Source organism: Salvelinus alpinus, chromosome 7 (genome assembly GCF_045679555.1).
Source record: "Salvelinus alpinus chromosome 7, SLU_Salpinus.1, whole genome shotgun sequence".
Lineage (NCBI taxonomy): Eukaryota > Metazoa > Chordata > Actinopteri > Salmoniformes > Salmonidae > Salvelinus > Salvelinus alpinus.
The window spans coordinates 66,854,076-66,877,035 of record NC_092092.1 but is presented as its reverse complement, the minus strand read 5'-3'; the positions used below and the strand labels follow the sequence as shown (position 1 = coordinate 66,877,035).

The 22,960-nt window shown below is 45.6% G+C and overlaps 1 protein-coding gene across 1 annotated transcript in view; it reads left to right on the top strand.

The window, feature by feature from the left end:
* The window catches only part of LOC139581503 (AF4/FMR2 family member 2-like), a 336,506-nt gene that overhangs the window by 95,768 nt on the left and 217,778 nt on the right, over positions 1–22,960 (top strand). The window contains exons 2-3 of the mRNA XM_071411328.1: positions 416–536; positions 21,482–22,459. Coding sequence (XP_071267429.1) covers positions 416–536; positions 21,482–22,459 — 1,099 coding nt within the window. The remainder of the gene's footprint in view (positions 1–415; positions 537–21,481; positions 22,460–22,960) is intronic.

Here is a 22,960-nt window from a genome sequence, read left to right as displayed (position 1 = left end):
AAAAGCAGAAGTGTTTATTAGTTTACTCCAATTGGGGATCAGTGGTAGGGTTTGCGGGGAATAATAATAGAGGTATATTCTTTAAAAAAGTATGTATGTCTATATAGGTATGTGTATGTATATATGTGTATATGTATGCATATGTGTATGGATATATATATTTACGCCAAAAATATGGGGGTTTGATGCAGACAATTACATTGGAAGCAACATTCTTTCCGCAATATTAAGCTGATCCACCCCTAAAATAAAAAATAAAAAAACTCTTTCAGTTTATTGAACAAGATAATTATTAATGAGTTACAGGATGGTAGCTCTCCAGGAACAGGGTTGGAGAGCCCTGCAGTCTATCATGACAGCTGTGATTACTCTGACGGACATGGTGTTGTCTTCTCCTCCTTCTCTCCCCATGCAGTCATTATGAGCAGGACCGCAATGCGCTCAAGAAGAGGGAGTGGGAGCGGCGGACTCAGGAGGTGCAGCAGGACGAAGATCTCTTCTCCTCTGGGTTTAATCTCTTTGGGGAGCCATACAAGGTAAGGGCCTGGGAAGGAAGAAAGGAAGGAAGGAAGGGCGTGAGGAGTTGGGAAGGAGGTCAATCAGCATGCAGCATCCCATCTCCCATCACTTTTCCTAGGGCATCGCCTGGCAGCAAGCATGATGTAAGTTGCTTGATAAAATAAGTTTATACTCCCAGCTTCTACACCCCTCCCTAATATACCCCAGCTTCCACCCCCAATTATTCCTCCAACTTCCACCCCCCTATTATACCCCAAGCTTCAACCCCTCCCATTATACCACCTACACCCCACCCCATTATACCCCATCTTCTGCTCCCCCATTATTCCCCAGCTTCTATTCCCCAATTATTCCCCCAGCATCTACCCCATTATACCCCCAGCTTCTACACCCCCCATTATACTCCAGCTTTTACCCCCCATTATTCCCCCAGCTTCTACTCCCAATTATTCCTCCAACTTCTACCCCCCATTATTCCTCCAACTTCCACCCCCCATTATACCCCAAGCTTCAACCCCTCCCATTATACCACCTGCACCCCGCCCCATTATACCCCATCTTCTGCTCCCCCATTATTCCCCAGCTTCTATTCCCCCATTATTCCCCCAGCTTCTACCTCCCCCATTATTCCCCCAGCTTCTACCACGCCCTATTATTCCTCCAGCTTCTACACCCCATTATACCCCAGCTTCTACTACCTTTATACCCCCAAGTTTTACACCCCCCCATTATACATCCAGCGTTGACCCCCCATTATACCACCAGCTTCTACCCCCCCATTATTCCTCAAGCTTCTACCTCCCCATTCTACCCCCCAGCTTCTACACCCTCATTATACCCCAAGCTTCTACCTCACATTATTCCTCCAGCTTCACCCAGCTTCTACCTTCCAATTATTCCCCCAGCTTCTACCTTCCAATTATTCCCCCAGCTTCTACCCCATTATACCCCCAGCTTCGACACCCCACATTATACTCCAGCTTTTACCCCCCCATTATTCCCCCAGCTTCTACCCCCAATTATTCCTCCAACTTCTACCCCCCATTATTCCTCCAACTTCCACCCCCCTATTATACCCCAAGCTTCAACCCCTCCCATTATACCACCTACACCCCGCCCCATTATACCCCATCTTCTGCCCCCCATTATTCCCCAGCTTCTATTCCCCCATTATTCCCCCAGCTTCTTCCTCCCCCATTATTCCCCCAGCTTCTACACCCCATTATACCCCAGCTTCTACTATCTTTATATCCCCAAGTTCTACCTCCCCCATTATTCCTCCAACTTCTAGCCCCCCATTATTCCCCTAGCTTCTACCACCCCCTATTCTTCCTCCAGCTTCTACACCCCATTATACCCCAGCTTCAACCACCTCATTATTCCCCCAGCTTCTACCCCATTATACCCCCATCTTCAACCCATCCCATTATAACACCTACACCCCCCATTATACCCCAGCTTCTACTCCCCCATTATTCCCCCAGCTTCTACCTCCCTCGTTATTCCCCCAGCTTCTACCACCCCCTATTATTCCACCAGCTTCTACCCCTCATTATACCCCAGCTTCTGCTCCACCGTTATTCCCAAAGCTTCTACTCCCCCTTCATTCCCCCAGCTTCTACTCCCATTATTCCCCCAGCTTCTACCACCCCCTATAATTCCACCAGCTTCTAACCCCCCCATTATTCACCTAGCTTCTGCCACCCCCTATTAATCCTCCAGCTTTTACCCCCATTATACCCCAGCTTCTACCCCCATTATTCCCCCAGCTTCTACACCCCCACATTATACTCCAGCTTCTACCCCCCATTATTCCCCCAGCTTCTACCCCCCATTATTCCCCAAGCTTCTACCCCCCATTATTCCTCAAACTTCAACCCCCCATTATTCCTCAAACTTCTACCCCCCATTATACTCCCAGCTTCAACCCCTCCCATTATACCACCTACACCACCCCATTATAACTCAGCTTCTGCTCCCCATTATTCCCCCAGCTTCTACTCCCCCATTGTTCCCCCAGCTTCTACCACTCCCTATTATTCCACCAGCTTCTACCCCCCCATTATTCCCCCAGCTTCTACCCCCATTATACCCCCAGCTTCTACCCCCATTATACCCCCAGCTTCTACACCCCCGCCCATTTTACTCCAGCTTCTACTCCCCCATTATTCCTCCAACTTCTACACCCCCCATTATACCCCCAGCTTCAACCCCTTCCATTATACCACCTATACCCCCCCCCCCCCCCAATGTATAGATGTAGAGAACACATCCAAGTAGTTAATTCCCTGTTCCTGACCGGTCTCGTCAGTCTGTCTCCAGTCTACTCTGGCTCCTCCAGTCGTTGGGCTAGTAGTTAATATCCTGTTCCTGACCAGTCACATCAGTCTTTCTCCAGTCTACTCTGGCTATTCCAGTCATTGGGCGAGTAGTTAATTCTCTTTTCCTGACCGGTCTCGTCAGTCTGTCTCCAGTCTACTGTGGCTCCTCCAGTCGTTGGGCTCCATCAGTGTCTGCCAGTCTGCCAGTCTCCAAATGCACCGTTTTCACCGCCTGCCAGATCTGTGTGTGTTCTCTTTGTGTGTTACTAGATGAATGAGATGCCACAGATGGTCAAAACAGTATTTCTATAGCGGGTGAATAGCAGCTTGTTCTATGCCTACCGATATGTGCTATGACTTTATGTTATATTAATTAAAGGGATTGGAGACCACTGACTGCATCCAAGCAGATTACTGTCCGTATGGGGGCTACAGGCATAGACAGCTAGTGTGGACAGGATAAGATATCGCAGACTTTGAAGTGTTCCAAATGATCTGCTTCTCTATATATTTTTTAATGCTTTTCTTTACATGCCATGATGATATTATGTTTTGCTGTAGCATGTATTACATTGTGCATCAAACACATCCCTTAGGTCCCATATTGTCCATATGAATGATGTACAGTAGAGTAATGATAAATGTGAAAGACGATTACACCTTTCTCCTATAAGTCATGGAGGTGCCAAGCAGTCTCAGTCCTTCATGTATCCCCTGCTCTCAGTATGATGTATCCATTGGCTGACTGACTGCAGACAGATACTAGAGAAGAGAGTGTGTGTGTGTGTGTGTGTGTGTGTGTGTGTGTGTGTGTGTGTGTGTGTGTGTGTGTGTGTGTGTGTGTGTGTGTGTGTGTGTGTGTGTGTGTGTGTGTGTGTGTGTGTGTGTGTGTGTGTGTGCTAAGCAGTGTCAATAGAGAGGGATTCTCCTGTGGATGTGTTGTGAGAGCAGGATCAATGGGAGGCTAAGGTGTGAGGGCAGTCAGGCCACTGTTCCCTAGCCAAGCCTGAGATCTCTCAGCTAACTAACTGGACAGATTCGAGACTCAGTAAAGAGGACAGTCATGTGTTCTGGAACCTAATTTCCCTGACTGAAAGAAGTAGGAGGAGCGGGCGCTCAGATGAAGATGAACGGGCATGTTTTGTGTGTGTGAACGTGTGTAACTATACTTGTGGGCACCAACTGGGGACGTTTTGTTAGTCCCCACAAGGTCAAATGCTATTTCTAGGGCGTTTAGGGTTGTCTCACTCCCCCGTTCCGCTAGCGGAACTCCTCCCACATTCCACTGAAAAGGCAGAGCGCGAAATTCAAAAAATATTTTTTTTGAAATATTTAACTTTCACACATTAACAAGTCCAATACAGCTAATGAAAGATACAGATCTTGTGAATCCAGCCAACATGTCCGATTTTTTAAATGTTTTACAGGGAAAACACAATATATATTTATGTTAGCTCACCAACAAATAGAAAAAAGCACAGACATTTTTCACAGCACAGGTAGCAAAATCAAAATCAACCAAACTAACCTAGAACAAACCAAAGAAACCAAGAAACAACTTAATCAGATGACAGTCTTATAACATGTTATACAATAAATCTATGTTTTGTTCGAAAAATGTGCATATTTCAGGTATAAATCATAGTTTACATTGCGGCTACAATCAGAAATTGCACCGAAAGCAGCCAGAATAATTACAGACACCAACGTGACATACCGAAATACTCATCATAAAACATTTCAGAACAATATATGGTGGATAGCTAATGAAAGAGAAAGATCTTGTGAATAGAGCCAATATTTCCGATTTTTGAAGTGTTTTACAGCGAAAACACCACATATATTTATGTTAGTTCACCACCAAATACAAAAGACAGACAGACATTTTTCACAGCAATGGTAGCATGCAAGTAGCATGCACAAAGCTAACCTAACTAACCTAGAACCAACCTAAATAACCTAGAAAAAACTCCCTCAGATGACAGTCCTATAACATGTTACACAATAAATCTATGTTTTGTTCGAAAAATGTGCATATTTTAGCTATAAATCAGTTTTACATTACTGCTACCATCACAGCCACCATCACAGCTACAGTCAGAAATCACACGGGGAGTAGCCAGAGAAAATACAGACACCAACGTCAACTACTAATTACACATCATAAAACATTTCAGAACAATATATGGTGGATAGCTAATGAAAGAGAAAGATCTTGTGAATAGAGCCAATATTTCCGATTTTTGAAGTGTTTTACAGCGAAAACACAATATATCGTTATATTAGCTTACTACAATAGCTAGCATTTACATTTACATTTACATTTAAGTCATTTAGCAGACGCTCTTATCCAGAGCGACTTACAAATTGGTGCATTCACCTTATGACATCCAGTGGAACAGCCACTTTACAATAGTGCATCTAAATCTTTTAAGGGGGGGGAGGGGTGAGAAGGATTACTTTATCCTATCCTAGGTATTCCTTAAAGAGGTGGGGTTTCAGGTGTCTCCGGAAGGTGGTGATTGACTCCGCTGTCCTGGCGTCGTGAGGGAGTTTGTTCCACCATTGGGGGGCCAGAGCAGCGAACAGTTGTGACTGGGCTGAGCGGGAACTGAACTTCCTCAGTGGTAGGGAGGCGAGCAGGCCAGAGGTGGATGAACGCAGTGCCCTTGTTTGGGTGTAGGGCCTGATCAGAGCCTGGAGGTACTGAGGTGCCGTTCCCCTCACAGCTCCGTGGGCAAGCACCATGGTCTTGTAGCGGATGCGAGCTTCAACTGGAAGCCAGTGGAGAGAGCGGAGGAGTGGGGTGACGTGAGAGAACTTGGGGAGGTTGAACACCAGACGGGCTGCGGCGTTCTGGATGAGTTGTAGGGGTTTAATGGCACAGGCAGGGAGCCCAGCCAACAGCGAGTTGCAGTAATCCAGACGGGAGATGACAAGTGCCTGGATTAGGACCTGCGCCGCTTCCTGTGTGAGGCAGGGTCGTACTCTGCGGATGTTGTAGAGCATGAACCTACAGGAACGGGCCACCGCCTTGATGTTAGTTGAGAACGACAGGGTGTTGTCCAGGATCATGCCAAGGTTCTTAGCGCTCTGGGAGGAGGACACAATGGAGTTGTCAACCGTGATGAGCACACAGCAGCAATGATTCTAGTCAAACGGTAGCGATAGCACAGTTCGACAGATATATGAAAAAGCATCCCAAATTGGGTCCTTATCTTTGTTGATCTTCCATCAGAATGTTCTCCAAGGGGTCCTTTGTTCAGAAACGTCTTTATTTCGATCCAGAACGAACGATTTCCCTCTTGAATTAGCAAGCACACGGTGCTAACCGGTGCTAACCTCTCCTTCTTGAACCAATTCTTGCGACGCATCACCTCTAAAGTCCAGAATAAATTTCAATAATATAATTAAACTATATTGAAAAAACATACTTTAGGATGATATTGTGACATGTATCAAATAAAATCGAAGCCAGAGATCATATTCACCTTTAACAAGGTTCTTCCATGAGCCGAGTACAGGTCCAACTTCGCGCCCAGGAAAAAATATAAAGTGCGCACGTCTCAGTCCAAGAGGTTGTGTTCAATCCCAGGACGAGATAATCAAGTCATTTCTTCTCTCACTTCCGCATGACACCCAGGGGAAGGCGTATGACGTGTTTCTACATTCATAAGTGACATGCCCTTTTATAGACAAGCTCTTGAAGAGAGACTTCGCTTTTGGAAATCTCACTTCCGGTTAGGAAATGGTCTGTAAAAAGAGTTCTGTTTCACTTAGAGAAATAATTCAAACGTTTTTAGAAACTAGAGACTGTTTTCTATCCATTAGTAATAATAATATGCATATTGTACGAGCAAGAATTGAGTACGAGGCCGTTTAAATATCATACGATTTTCCCCAAAAGTGAAAATAGCACCCCCTGGTCCTCATCAGGTTAGAATTTAGTGTTAGGGTTAGAATTAGGTTTATGGTTAAGAACTAGTGTTAGTTAGGGTTCCCGAGTGGCACAGTAGTCTAAGGCACTGCATCTCGGTGGTTGAGGCATCACTACAGATCCTAGTTCAATTTCAGGCTGTATAACAACTGGCTGTGATTGGGAGTCCCATAGGGTGGCGCACAATTGGCCCAGTGTTGTCTGCATTAGGGTTTGGCTGGGGTAGGCTGTCATAGTAAATAAGATTGTGCTCTTAACTGACTTTGCTAGTTAAATAAAAAATGAAATAACGTTTTAGGGTTAAGGTTAGGTTTTCGGTCACCGTAACAGTCCTAGCATGTGTGAGTGTGTTGGTGGGTGGGGGTTGGTTATTCTATCCTTGTGGGGACCTAAAATCCCCAAAGGTCCTCACAAGGATAGTAAAACAAGGAACATTTCCCATGAGGACAAAGGCTATTTAAGCTTAGGGGTTAGGGTTAGGGTAAGGGGTTAGTGTTAGGGTTAGGAGTTAGGTTTAGGGTATGGCTAAGGGTGATGGTTTAAGGGTTAGGGAAAATATGATTTTTATGGAAACTCTTCTGAGGTACCCATGAGGATAGAAAAACGTTGTGTGTGTGTGTGTGTGTGTGTGTGTGTGTGTGTGTGTGTGTGTGTGTGTGTGTGTGTGTGTGTGTAGAGGAGGAGGAAGAGGAAGAGGAATGCACTGGCCCAGCATTCCTCTAGTGAGCAAGCAGACAGACAGCAGGGGTAATGGAGAAAGGAACTCTCTCAGTCTGGGTGGATGGACTGGTACAACCCCACAATCAGACAAAGAGCAACTTGTTAGCCTTTCAGTAAATCTCCCCAAATATTGTTTGCAATTTGACGTTTAACCTTTCATAGCTACTGATTTTACTGTATCATGAGGGAACATCCTCATGTTGGTTCACTTTAATTTACATTAACAACAGTTGAAGGACCAAGATGTTGGCAACTGTGCCATACAGATTGCAAAATAGTTGGGAAGAGATTTTTGATGTACGGATTCCATGGTACAGGATGTATGAGTTTATACATAAAACGACGCAAGATTCAAGACTTCGTGCTTTTCAGTTAAAATTATTATATAGAATTCTTGCCACCAACAAAATGTTGAATATTTGTGGCATAAAATCATCGAAGCTCTGCAGATTTTGTTGTGAGGATACAGAATCAATAGACCATTTTTTTTGGTATTGCCCTCAGGTAGCCTGTTTCTGGTCTCAGGTTCAGGAATGGCTGAAAATGCATAGCATTGATCTAAAATTGACCCTAGAAATAGTACTGTTAGGAGATCTGGAGAGACCGGGTCAGTCAATTACTAATATACTAATACTCTTAGTAAAAGTATTTATCTTCAACTCGCAATCTGTGGATTCTATTCGATTAGATAGATTGAAATTGTATGTTAAACATCACAGCATAGTTGAAAGATATATGTTGTGTAGAAATCCAAAGAGGGTGGCCAGCAGAGATAGGTGGGATGGGCTGAGGGTTGGGATGTGGAATTTGAGACAAGTGGGAGTAGAGTTCCTGTGCAGGAGATAGAATAATGGTCACAGATTAAAGTAAAAAATGAAAATAATAAAAAGTAAGGTTCAATGACATTGAGGGGCAGTGTTTTACAGCTAATGCCGGTTTGCCTGAGGTTGATGCCATGCAGGTGTTTGTACAAATGCATGTACACACACTCTTATTCATATACACACTGACACACACACATGTAATAGTGCCAGACATGCACTCAAACATATATAGTTGGCATTGCTGTTATGATTTTAGTTGTCCATGATGTCCTTTGTTTAAAAAAAATATTTTGTATTTTTTGCATTGTTTGCTGTTTGTCTTCTGTCTTTTTTTCTCTTTAGTTCATTTTCTTGGTTGTTGGTGCATTGGGGGGTTCTTGGGGGTGGGGAATGGAATTAGTAGTATTTTTATTACATTTTTTCTTCTTGGGGGGGGCTGTGGGAGTGGTCTCTGATGGTTGAGGGACAGCTTTTGGGGAACTGTGGGGGGGATCTTGGAGGGTTCGGGTTCACGTTTTTTGGCCTGGTCTGAGATCTGTCAACGTGCCCTTGAGCAGGCCATTGACCCTGGATGCTTCTGTGTGTCGCTCTGAATGGGAGTCTGTTGGATGACTGGTATGATGTAGTTGTTGAGGGCTTCACTGCAAGTATATTGTATGTTTCGGATATTCCCCCAAAAATATGATAATAATAATCAAATCAAATATAAAATAAATAAATACAAAACAACAGTTGTAGTACAGTAAGGTTACTGTACTACAAACTGTTCGCTGCTCTGTCACCCCAATGGTGGAACAAACTCCCCCGCGACGCCAGGTCAGCGGAGTCAATCACCACCTTCCGGAAACACCTGAAACCCCACCTCTTTAAGGAATACCTAGGATAGGATAAAGTAATCCTTCTAACCCCCCCCCCCCTTAAAAGAGTTAGATGCACTATTGTAAAGTGGTTGTTCCACTGGATATCATAAGGTGAATGCACCAACTTGTAAGTCGCTCTGGATAAGAGCGTCTGCTAAATGACTTAAATGTAAATGTAATGTTACATATGAACTTGATGTAGTGTCAGCAATGGAACTGCATTGTCCTAAAAATAGAAAGATGGCTTTAATCAGGCTATACTGTAGTTAGAGGTTTAGAGCCTGAGACATATCTATGCTCCAGACTCCTACAGTGTCATTGACTCAGCTGCTTAATAGTCATTGATGTCATCACATCTGCAGGAGAATGGACACTCCACTCCAGGCTTCAGTGTCCGGGCATGTAAACTGGGGGATTTAAGGGCCGGTGAAATGATGTGTGTTTAGAAACCAATGTGTGCTGTTAGTGCTTGACTGGTTCAGCGATGCTTTCTCTTTAGCCCTCTCTCTCTCTACTTCTTTCTCTCTCTCTCCCTCTCCCAGCCCAGTGCTCAGTAGAGAGTAATAGCAATACTTTCCTCTCCTCTTTCCTCTCTTCATCTCAGGCCGCTATTAGTTAATCCCGCTTTAATCCTGTTTAATGGAACTATGCTGTTAGCAGCTATTTGGGACTGATTTACTGCTTTCCACTGGCACCCAGAGAGACGCCCCAGAGCAGAGGAGAGCTGGCTGTACCTTCAGAAGCCCCCTGGCCCCCTCCTGGCTCCTAGTCTCCCTGGTTCCCCTGCCCCTCATGGTCCCCCAGACCCCCGGTCCCTCCTTCTCCCTGGTACCCCAGTGGTCAGCCCCGGTACTGGATGTTTTAGTCATGGCACCAGCGTTACCATTGAGGAGCAGACCCCTAGAGATAGAGAAGGAGATACATTAATTAATTCTATGCTAATTTGGCTCTCCAGGGGTGTATGCAATGTAAAAGATGTAATATAAAATACTTTTCTTTTTTTAAATGCAATTGTATTTTCCCCTAATCTTCTTCGCTGTCAGATATTATCAATAGGTTTTAAAAGTAGGATTGCGACATATCAAATTGTTTTTCATTTACATTCCCAGTTTCTTTCAGAATTGTATTGTGGTTCATAGCTGAGTCTCCCTTACATCTGCTAGCTCCTGGATCCCCTGCTGTTGTTAGTGCTCTATTGATTTAAGACGATTCGTGCTAGGTGTTTACTCATGTGGACCCATATTGATGCTCTTTATTGGGAACCACTAATGGATATTATGCAAACTGCTGAGGCATTCTGCCCATGCACCAGTGAGGAGGGAAGGCTTTTACAGGCAAAGATAACCAGACTGGTTTACAAAGGAGAGAGACCATTTAACAGATAACAATTGCTGGATGAGTCTTTGCTCTGCGTCTTTCACTCATTCTTTTTTTGTTATTTTTCATATTTTTGTTCATTTCCATATTGAAGGCAAATTACATTACTGTAAAATGATAATCGCAATTGTGAACATTGCCAATCCCATGACAAGCAGTGAGAGAGAAGAATACACATCATTTCATCAGTCTCAGTCCAGGGTAGTTACAGTACATATCATCAGTCTCAGTCCAGGGTAGGTACAGTATCTATCATCAGTCTCAGTCCAGGGTAGTTACAGTCTCAGTCCAGGGTAGTTATGTATTATCGTATCCCTGAAGCGTGTCCCTGTAGTGTGTCCCTGTAGCGTTTCCCTTTAGCGTGTCCCTGTAGTGCATCCCTCTAGCGTAACCATGTAGCGTGTCCCTTTAGCGTATCCCTGTAGTGTATCCCTGTAGCATATCCCTGTAGCGTATCCCTGTATCCCTGAAGCATATCCCTGTAGCATATCCCTGTAGCGTATCCCTGGAGTGTATCCCTGTACCATATCCCTGTAGCATATACCTGTATCCCTGAAGCGTATCCCAGTAGGTTATCTCTGTAGCGTATCCCTGTAGCGTATCCCTGTAGCGTATCCCTGTAGCGTATCCCTGTAGCATATACCTGTCGTGCATCCCTGTAGCGTATCGCTGTAGTTTATATCTGTAGTGTATCCCTGTAACGTATCCTTGTAGCATATCCCTGTAGTTTATCTCTGTAACGTATCCTTGTAGCATATCCCTGTAGTTTATCTCTGTAACGTATCCTTGTAGCATATCCCTGTAGTTTATCTCTGTAGCATATCCTTGTAGTTTATCTCTGTAGCATATCCTTGTAGTTTATCTCTGTAGCATATCCCTGTAGTTTATCTCTGTAGCATATCCCTGTAGTTTATCCCTGTAGAGTACACCTGTAGTTTTTCCCTGTAGTTTATACCTGTGGTTTATCCCTGTAGCGTATCCTGTTGTTTATCCCTGTAGTGTATCCCTCTAGTTTATACCTGTGGTGTATCCCTCTAGTTTATACCTGTGGTGTATCCCTCTAGTTTATACCTGTGGTGTATCCCTCTAGTTTATACCTGTGGTGTATCCCTCTAGTTTATACCTGTGGTGTATCCCTGTAGAGTATCCCGAGAGCGTATCCCTATAGCTTATCCCTGTAGTTTATCTCTGTAGTGTATCCCTGTAGCATATCCATATGGCTTATCCTTGTAGCGTATATCTGTAGTGTATCCTTGTAGCGTATCCCTGTAGTTTATACCTGTAGTGTATCCCTGTATCCCTGTAGCGTATCTCTGTAGAGTATCCCTATAGCTTGTCCCTGTAGCATATCTCTGTAGTTTATACCTGTAGCGTATCCCTGTAGTTTATCCCTGTAGCATTTCCCTGTACCATATCCCTGTAGCATATCGCTGTTGTGTATCTCTGTATCCCTGTAGCATATCCCTGTAGCGTATCCCTGTAGCATATCCCTGTAGTTTATATTTGTAGCGTATCCCTGTAGCTTATCCCTGAAGCATATCCCTGTAGCGTATCCCTGTAGTTTATATCTGTAGTGTATCCCTGTAGCGTATCCCTGTAGCGTATCCCTATAGCGTATCCCTGTAGTTTATACCTGTAGTGTTTCCCTGTATCCCTGTAGCATATGCCTGTAGCATATCCCTGTAGTTTATACCTGTAACGTATCCCTGTAGCATATCCCTGTAGCATAACTCTGTAGCGTATCTCTGTATCCCTGTAGCATATCCCTGTTTCCCTGTAGCATATCCTATAGCGTATACCTGTGTCCTTGTGGCGTATACCTGTGTCCCTGTAGCGTATACCTGTAGCGTATCCCTGTAGTGTATACCTGTAGCGTATCCCTGTAGCATATACCTGTGTCCCTGTACCGTATACCTGTAGCGTATCCCTGTAGCATATACCTGTGTCCCTGTACCGTATACCTGTAGCGTATCCCTGTAGCATATACCTGTGTCCCTGTACCGTATACCTGTAGCGTATCCCTGTAGCATATACCTGTGTCCCTGTACCGTATCCCTGTAGCGTATCCCTGTATCCCTGTAGCGTATCCCTGTAGTGTGTACCTGTGTCCCTGTAGCTTATCCCTGTATCGTATACCTGTGTCCCTGTAGCGTATACCTGTAGCGTATCCCTGTAGTGTATACCTGTAGCGTATCCCTGTAGCATATACCTGTGTCCCTGTACCGTATACCTGTAGCGTATCCCTGTAGCATATACCTGTGTCCCTGTACCGTATACCTGTAGCGTATCCCTGTAGCATATACCTGTGTCCCTGTACCGTATACCTGTAGCGTATCCCTGTAGCATATACCTGTGTCCCTGTACCGTATCCCTGTAGCGTATCCCTGTATCCCTGTAGCGTATCCCTGTAGTGTGTACCTGTGTCCCTGTAGCTTATCCCTGTATCGTATACCTGTGTCCCTGTAGCGTATCCCTGTAACGTATCCCTGTAGCGTATCCCTGTAGCATATCCTTGTAGTTGTTACCTGTGTCCCTGTAGTGTATACCTGGGTCCCTGTAGCGTATCCCTGTATCGTATACCTGTGTCCCTGTAGCGTATACCTGTGTCCCTGTACTGTATCCCTGTAGCTTATACCTGTGTCCTTGTAGCGTATTACTTAGAGTATACCTGTGTCCCTGTAGGGTATACCTGTGTCCCTGTAGCGTATCCCTGTAGCTTATCCCTGCAGCGTATACTTTTGTCCCTGTAGCGTATCCCTGTAGCGTATCCCTGTAGCGTATACCTGTGTCCCTGTAGCGTATCCCTATATCGTATCTCTGTAGCGTATCCCTGTAGCGTATCCCTGTAGCGTATCCCTGTAGCGTATACCTGTGTCCCTGTAGCGTATCCCTGTATCGTATCCTTGTATCGTATCCCTGTAGAGTAGCCCTGTAGCATATCACTGTATCGTATCTCTGTAGCGTATCCCTGTATCGTATCCCTGTAGCGTATCCCTGTAGCGTATCCCTGTAGCGTACCCTTGTAGCGTATCCCTGTATCGTATCCCTGTAGCGTATCCCTGTATCCCTGCAGCGTATCCCTGTATCGTATCCCTGTAGCGTATCCCTGTAGCAGAGCCCTGTATCCCTGCAGCGTATCCCTGTATCGTATCCCTGTATCCCTGTATCGTATCCCTGTATCCCTGCAGCGTATCCCTGTATCCCTGCAGCGTATCCCTGTATCCCTGCAGCGTATCCCTGTTGCCTGTGTATTACTTAACATCCTCAAAGCATACTCCCCCACAGACATTATATGGAAGATGTGTCAATGTCTTCTACACATTCACAGATATCCTTGGGATCCTTTGGAATTCTCTACTATACTGTGATGTCACTACAACAACAACTAGCTGTGGATAAAACCTACTTTCCCCTTGTCATACAGTATGAATCAGCTCAGTCAAATTCGCTTTTAATTATACTCTTTGTTTCTCAGATCTCATCTCAGTTCAATCATAAAGGCTAGCATTAAGCCATGATCCCACCGATGTGCTTTAATCCTGAACCATTGCTTGGCAAAGTCATGATGGCAGAGCTGTGGTGGGGTTGCAGAATTGTGTTGGAGTGGCAGGGCTGTGGTGGGGTAACAGGGCTGTGGTGGGGTGGTAGGGTTGTGATGGCACGCTGGGTTTGAACTGTGGGATCTGACACTGATTTAGAGAGCAAACAAAGCCTCCCATTGAGAGACTGTTGGCCTGTACAGAGTTTTATTGCCCTAGTGCCCCGACCCAGCACATCACTACTGCTGCCTGCCACCATTCAAAGTCTGTCTCTTTAGTATTCTCCTATTCAAATGCTTTTTCAGATCCTCTCTGCACATATACGCACAAACACATACGTACACACATAAACACACACACACACTTCAACGGAGCTGCTTCCTATTTTAACCCTGTACCATGTCCCTGTAGCATATCCCTGTAGTGTATCCCTCTAGCGTAACCCTGTAGCTTGTCACTGTATTGCATACCTCTACTGTAACCCTGTAGCTTGTCCCTGTAGCTTGTCCCTGTAGTGCATCCCTCTAGCGTAACCCTGTAGCTTGTCCCTGTAGCGTGTCCCTGTTTTGCATCCCTCTAGCGTAACCCTGTAGCTTGTCCCTGTAGCATATCCCCGTAGTGCATCCCTCTAGTGTAACCCTGTAGCGTGTCCCTGTAGCATGTCCCTGTAGCATATCCCTGTAGCCTCTAGCGTAACCCTGTAGCGTGTCCCTGTAGCTTGTCCCTGTAGCGTATCCCTGTAGCCTCTAGCGTAACCCTGTAGCGTGTCCCTGTAGCTTGTCCCTGTAGCGTATCCCTGTAGCCTCTAGCGTAACCCTGTAGCATGTCCCTGTAGCATGTCCCTGTAGCGTGTCCCTGTAGCGTATCCCTGTAGCCTCTAGCGTAACCCTGTAGCGTGTCCCTGTAGCATGTCCCTGTAGCGTATCCCTGTAGCATATCCCCGTAGTGCATCCCTCTAGCGTAACACTGTAGCGTGTCCCTGTAGCATGTCCCTGTAGCGTATCCCTGTAGTGCATCCCTCTAGTGTAACCCTGTAGCATGTCCCTGTAGCGTATCCCTGTAGCCTCTAGTGTAACCCTGTAGCGTGTCCCTCTAGTATATCCCTGTAGCGTGTCCCTGTAGCGTATCCCTGTAGCCTCTAGCGTAACCCTGTAGCGTGTCCCTGTAGCATGTCCCTGTAGCGTATCCCTGTAGCATATCCCCGTAGTGCATCCCTCTAGCGTAACACTGTAGCGTGTCCCTGTAGCATGTCCCTGTAGCGTATCCCTGTAGTGCATCCCTCTAGTGTAACCCTGTAGCATGTCCCTGTAGCGTATCCCTGTAGCCTCTAGTGTAACCCTGTAGCGTGTCCCTCTAGTATATCCCTGTAGCGTGTCCCTGTAGCGTATCCCTGTAGCCTCTAGCGTAACCCTGTAGCGTGTCCCTCTAGCATATCCCTGTAGCATGTCCCTGTAGCGTGTCCCTGTAGCGTATCCCTGTAGCATGTCCCTGTAGCGTGTCCCTGTATCCCTGTAGCATATCCCTGTAGCGTATCCTTGTATCCCTGTAGTGCATCCCTCTAGTGTAACCCTATAGCATGTCCCTGTAGCATGTCCCTGTAGCGTATCCCTGTAGTGCATCCCTCTAGCGTAACCCTGTAGCGTGTCCCTGTAGCATATCCCTGTAGCGTGTCCCTGTAGTGTGTCCCTGTAGCGTGTCCCTGTAGCGTATCCCTGTATCCTTGTAGCGTATCCATGTAGCATATCGTTGTAGCGTATCCATGTAGTGTATCCCTGTATCCCTGTAGCGTATCCATGTAGCATATCGTTGTAGCGTATCCATGTAGTGTATCCCTGTATCGTAGCCGTGTAGCATAACCCTGTTGTGCATCCCTGTACCGTATCCCTGTTGTGCTTACTGCGGAAGTTGTCATAATTAATGTGTAAGTCTATGGAATGGGGTGAGAACCACAAGCCTCCTAGGTTTTGTATTGATGTCAATGTACCCAGAGGAGGACGGAAACTAGCTGTCCTCTGTCTACACCATGGTGCTACCCTACAGACTGCTTTTGATGCAAAACAGTGTGTTTTAATGAATATATTTAGTATAGTTATATCTAAAAAGGGTCATTTTAAATAATTCAACATTTTAAATGTTTCACTATTTTTATTTGTATAAAATTCACTAAGGATGGTCCTCCCCTTCCTCTGAGGAGACGCCAATGACCTAGGCTTATAACGCCAATGACCTAGGCCTTTGAGTAACTTTGCTTCAGGTCATGTTATTACACGTACAAAGGAATCTAGCCTGAGAGCCCTTTGGAGCAGGACATGTAATGTCCATGGCCTTTTCATTGCAAAAGTCCTGATCTTCTCAAAAATCTATGTTTGCCGGGTTGTGTCCAGTCTGGGGGATGCTTTCATCTCTGGGAGGAAGGACATCAACATTGTACAGCAGCTGAAACCTGGTTCCATCTTTGTGGAAGCTCATTGGCAACAACAACACCAGGCTCCAGACAATTAAAGCTGTAAAGGAGGAAAACAGAGAAAAATAGACAAGACATTAAAACCTTGCATACCAGCGATAACATTCATTGACCCCCAAGTCCAAGCAATACTCTCAACATAGCTGAAGTTTTGCTTGTTCACCCTCAATCATCTCCTGCCAGCAGCATACCACTCTGCATCCCACTGCTGGCTTGTTTCTGAAGCTAAGCAAGGTTTGTCCCTGTATGGGAGACCAGATGCTGCTGGAAGGGGTGTTGGAAGGCCAGTAGGAGGCACCCTTTCCTCTGGTCATGTTTTTATATACAGTGGGGAGAACAAGTATTTGATACACTGCCGATTTTGCAGGTTTTCCAACTTACAAAGCATGTAGAGGTCTGTAATTTTTTATCATAGGTACACTTCAACTGTGAGAGACGGAATCTAAAAAAATCCAGAAAATCACATTGTATGATTTTTAAGTAATTAATTTGCATTTTATTGCATGACATAAGTATTTGATACATCAGAAAAGCAGAACTTAATATTTGGTACAGAAACCTTTGTTTGCAATTACAGCGATCATACGTTTGCTGTAGTTCTTGACCAGGTTTGCACACACTACAGCAGGGATTTTGAAACATAGTACCCGGGGAAATACCAGCTAGGCAAAACAATCCCACACAAAGACATGGGGGGAACAAGACAAAACAAATGGAACAATGAAAAATGGAGTGGCGATGGCTAGAAGGCCGATGACGTCGACCGCCGAACGCCGCCCGAACAAGGAGGGGAGCCGACTTCGGTGGAAGTCGTGACAACAGCTTTGCACACTCTTGGCATTCTCTCAACCAACTTCATGAGGTAGTCAGCTGGAATGCTTTTCCATTAACAGGTGTGCCTACTTAAACGTACATTTGTGGAATTTCTTTCCTTCTTAATACGTTTGAGCCAATCAGTTGTGTTTTTGTGTGTCTTTTGGTAAAAGAAAAAGTCCATATTATGGCAAGAACAGCTAAAATAAGCACAGAGAAACAACAGTCTATAATTACTTTAAGAATTTAAAGTCAGTCAATCCTGAACATTTCAAGAACTTTGAAAGTTTCTTCAAGTGCAGTCGCAAAAACCATCAAGCGCTAGGATGTACCTGGCTCTCATGAGGACCACCACAGGAAAAGAAGACCCAGAGTTACCTCTGCTGCAGAGGATAAGTTCATTAGAGTTAACTGCACCTTAGATTGCAGACCAAATAAATGCTTCACAGAGATCAAGTAACAGACACTTCTCAACATCAACTGTTCAGAGGAGACTGCGTGAATCGGGCCCTCATGGTTGAATTGCTGCAGGTAAACCACTACTAAAGGACACCAATAAGAATACGAGACTTGTTTTGGCCAAGAAACACGAGCAATGGACATTAGACCAGTGGAAATCTGTCCTTTGGTCTGATGAGTCCAAATTTGAGATTTGTGAGACGGAGAGTAGGTGAACGGATAATGTTCGTATGTGTGGTTCCCACTGTGAAGCATGGAGGAGGAGGTGTTATGGTGTGGGGGTGCTTTTCTGGTGACACTGTCTGTGATTTATTTAGAAAACAAGGCACACTTAACCAGCATGGCTACCACAGAATTCTGCAACGATACGCCATCCCATCTGGTTTGTGCTTCGTGGGACTATCATTTGTTTTTCAACCGGACAACGACCCAACACACCTCCATGCTGTATAAGGGCTATTTGACCAAGAATGAGAGTGATGGAGTGCTGCATCAGAAGACCTTGCCTCCACAATCACCCGATCTCAACCCAAATGAGGTTTGGGTTTGGGATGAGTTGGACCGCAGAGTGGAAGAAAAGCAGCTCAGCATATGTGGGAACTCCTTCAAGACTGTTGGAAAAGCATTCCTCATGAAGCTGGTTGAGAGAATGCCAAGAGTGTGCAAAGCTGTCATCAATCTAAAATGTATATAAATTTGTTTAACACGTTTTTGGTTACTACATTATTCCATATGTGTTATTTCGTTGTTTTGATGTCTTCACTATTATTCTACAAAGTAAAAAATAGTAAAAATAAATAAAAACCCTTGAATGAGTAGGTGTGTCCAACCTTTTGACTGGTACTGTATAAAAACATAAATTTACAGCAGTGTAACTTATCTGTGAATAAAATCTATAGTAGATAGCCAGATAAAGTGAGATTGTTATACTTCTACGGCCTAGTGAAGTTACTCCTTTCATCAGCTGTAGTTAGTCTCTATCCAGAGCAGTCAGACTGCAGTCAGTGCACTGAAGGACAGCCCTGCTCCAACCCCAGCAGCCCAGGGCTCATTCCTTCTTTACACAAGAGCTCTTTGTGCCCTGTCTTTGCATTCACTGAGAACGACAGCGTCTGGGAGGTCTACAAGTGCCCCTTCAACATCACACTCACTAAAAATACTGAGCCCTCACCGCATGGCTTAAATAACCTGTGTGTGCTTAGGCTCCCCTTTGGAGGACATGCTGACGGTGGAAAACAGACTACTGCTTTGGGCTGGTTGCTGGTTGGTCAAACACAGACTGCTGTTACAGTAGGGTTCGGTCTATGCTACCTGGTCTGTTTGAGGCTTTTCCATCTCTGGCTCCTGAAATGATGACTGACCTGATACAGGGGTCACTCCTCATTTGAGACAAACATTTGGACACATCCAGGACTTTGAAAGACCCGTTGAAAGCCATCCAGTTGTCCGGTTAGATATCCCAAACACTTGGTGAATCCCTCCCTCTCTCTCTGTGCCCCTGTGTCCTAATAAACTGCCCCATTTCAGCCCATATGTCAACCTCTGCCATCACTGCTCAGCAACCACTCCAATGACAGTAACTGGGGATAGTTATCCATTTGGGTGAGCTAAAATGCAATTATTTTTGGAACAACAACCGCACAGCCATTAGAGTTTTATGGGAGACAAGGGTGGTCAGGGGTGATGCTTGGCATGCAGAGAGAATTTTAGCCCTAGCTAGCATCCTCTTCGGTTGACAGGTCAAAGGTTAACCACCCAGAAGATGATTCCCCCTCACAGCAGCATGTCTCTTCATGCTCTACACCATCCCTTCCCCGGACCATCAACCATTATTTGTTTATTTACTTTTATGCTGTTAACATTGAGTTGTGCAAATACACCGGCTTATGCTTCCTGAGTCTGACGTAGTGTTGTACTATTACTATCACCACAGTCCTCTGTGATACCAAACGCTGCTACACTGTACGCATGTATCTTTCCCCTTTGTTGCTTTTCAATAGCCTCATTATATCCCTATACAGAAAACAGCTTGGCAATTTTATTGTATGACTGAAATTAATCTTAATTTGCAGTTCTTTTCAAATAGATAGTGATGTGTTTCTGTTATAATTTCTGTTTATATAGGGTGCATCTTAGCATAATGCATGTTTTAGTGCAATTTTTGTGCGTTCTTACACATAAAAGGCCTGGCCTGAATATAACAGTCATGTGTTGCACATTAAATAGAATGTTTCCTTTTAGGCAAGTCATGAGTTTGGGGGTGGTTCTGCCTTTTGTCTGAAAATCACTGTGTGACTGCATTCTATGCTGAACTACCAAAATAAATAAAACAAAACAATAATAAAACAAAATAAAACAATTATTACAACAATTTCTTTTTTTAAAGGGCTCATGATTTTAGCTTTTATTGGAGATTTTCAAAAAATTAAGGTTTACCACTGAGAGATATTAGCTAGAAGAGAGTAGTGTGTTAACAGTCGCATACCACTATTGATTAACAATACAGTTGAGCAGATTATACACTTAGTGAGATCATCCCATTGGTCTACTATATCCCCCAGTGTGACTAGATTATACATTTAGAGAGGTCATCCCATTGGTCTACTATATCCCCCAGTGTAACTAGATTATACATTTAGTGAGGTCATCCCATTGGTCTACTATATCCCCCAGTGTGACTAGATTATACATTTAGAGAGGTCATCCCATTGGTCTACTATATCCCCCAGTGTGACTAGAGTATACATTTAGAGAGGTCATCCTATTGGTCTACTATATCCCCCAGTGTGACTGGATTATACATTTAGAGAGGTCATCCCATTGGTCTACTATATCCCCCAGTGTGACTAGATTATACATTTAGTGAGGTCATCCCATTGGTCTACTATATCCCCCAGTGTGACTAGATTATACATTTAGAGAGGTCATCCCATTGGTCTACTATATCCCCCAGTGTGACTAGATTATACATTTAGAGAGGTCATCCCATTGGTCTACTATATCCCCCAGTGTGACTAGATTATAAACTACTGTCTTTTTATACTGACAGACAGAAGCGCCCAGTCTATCCACTTTGGGGGGGACCAACAACCTAAACAAGGTATCTATTATCTATAGATCCACACTAAGAATGCTTGTTTTAATCACTTGTTTAATACATGTTAATACACCAACTGTGCCCTCTTAAAGATGGATTTCTGAACGTGCTTTGTACAGGATTATAGTTTAATACAGTTTGTAAGGTTTGTATTAGACTCAGAGAGGGGCTACTTACTTTTTCATTTTCCTGAGTTGCTTTTAATGTACAGCCTAATCGTCTTGCTCACTAAGGCATGATTTCACCCTTTTCTATGTACGCACGCACGCACACACACAAACGCACGCACGCACGCACGCACGCACGCACGCACACACACACACACACACACACACACACACACACACACACACACATACCTCTCTTTCACACACACTGCCTGCAGAGTTCCTGTTTGTCTGTAATTAGGTGTATCTCTGATGACCTGCTGCTCTCTGTCAGTTGTGGGGAGTAGTGGGGAATGATAACCTTGGGGAGAGGGCTAGAGGCTGTAACTAACTATACATCTCACCGTCTCTCCTCTATCACTCTCTCTGTCTCTGTCAATGTAGACAAACAAAGGTGACGCCCTGGCCAACCGGGTGCAGAACACTCTGGGGAACTACGATGAGATGAAGGAGCTCCTGACCAGCCACTCCAACCAGAGCCACCTGGTGGGCATCCCCAAGAACTTTGTTCCCCAGACCCCTGGCCCCATGGAGAAGCAAGACCAGCCCAGCTTCTTAACCAAGGGAGGCCAGAGGGGGAGCAACAGGGTGGGCACAGGGAACCATACCACCTCCATGCCCCCTCCTCCCTCCTCTTCTTCTCTGACCAGCTCCAGCCTGCTGCACGGCCATCAGAGCTCCAAGAAGTCCTGGTCCTCCGACTGGTCCCGGGGAGCCCACTGCAGCACCCAGGGGGTGGGAGGTCAGGGGGTTGGGGGCCAGGGGGTCCATGGGGTGGGGGGCCTGGGGGTCCAGGGGGTGGGGGGCCCATCCTGCAGCAGGGGGAAACACTCCTTCACCCACGAGCAGCAGCAGCAGCCCCAAATACACGAGGAGCTGCTCATCTCACAGGGCGAGGTAGTGGACCACAGGGGAGACTCCAGCAGCAGCCCCTCCTCCTCCTCCACCTCCACTCTCTCCAGGAGGCACGGGGGCGGGCAGCAGCAGGCCCCTAAGGCCCCGTCGGCGGCCGAGCATGGCAGCTACAAGGACAGCAACACTCATGTTAAGTCTCCCCTGGAGCAGGAGCCGGGCTCCCACGGGGCCAGTTCCCCAGTGGCCTCTACCTCCTTGCTGCCCAGTGGCCTCTCCACGCCCACCTTCCCGCAGGGTCTGCACGTCAAGCCCAGCGCCGTTCAGCAGCAGAAGCCTACGGCCTACGTGCGGCCCATGGACGGCCAGGACCAGATGCCCCTGGACTCCCCGGAGCTCAAGCCTCCTCTGGAGGTGGTGGACGTGGGCTACAGCAACCCAGCTTTTGGCAGCACCATCACCAGCTCCAAGAGCAAGCTGCCCAAGCTGACCCTGACACAGACTGGGGAGGTAGGGACCTGCATGATTCCCATGACACTACAGTACACACACACTGGCTTGGAGACAGATATTAAGTGCTGGGGAAAGGCCATTTGTTCTGTGTTAGATCGGCTGGCAGTAGGAAAGGGAAACAGGTTCAGCCAGATAAGATTGGTCTGTGACTTTCCCTCTGTTTTTCATTGAGTCCTGGCAGAGACTGAGCTTGACATAGTAGAGAGGCCTCATTAATAATCAGCCGTTGATTTTTCCTCCTCTGGCGGGCAGGGCGCCTGCTCCTGAACCCAGCCAGCTGAGGGGCCACAGGGTTAAGGGGCCTTCCTTCCTATTATCTAGTTCACCATACATACATACACACACACACACGCACACACACACACACACACACACACACACACACACACACACACACACACACACACACACACACACACACACACACAGACATACACACACACACACCCACGCACTAAAAATCCCTTACTATGAAATATTCATCTCCGAAAATAAATC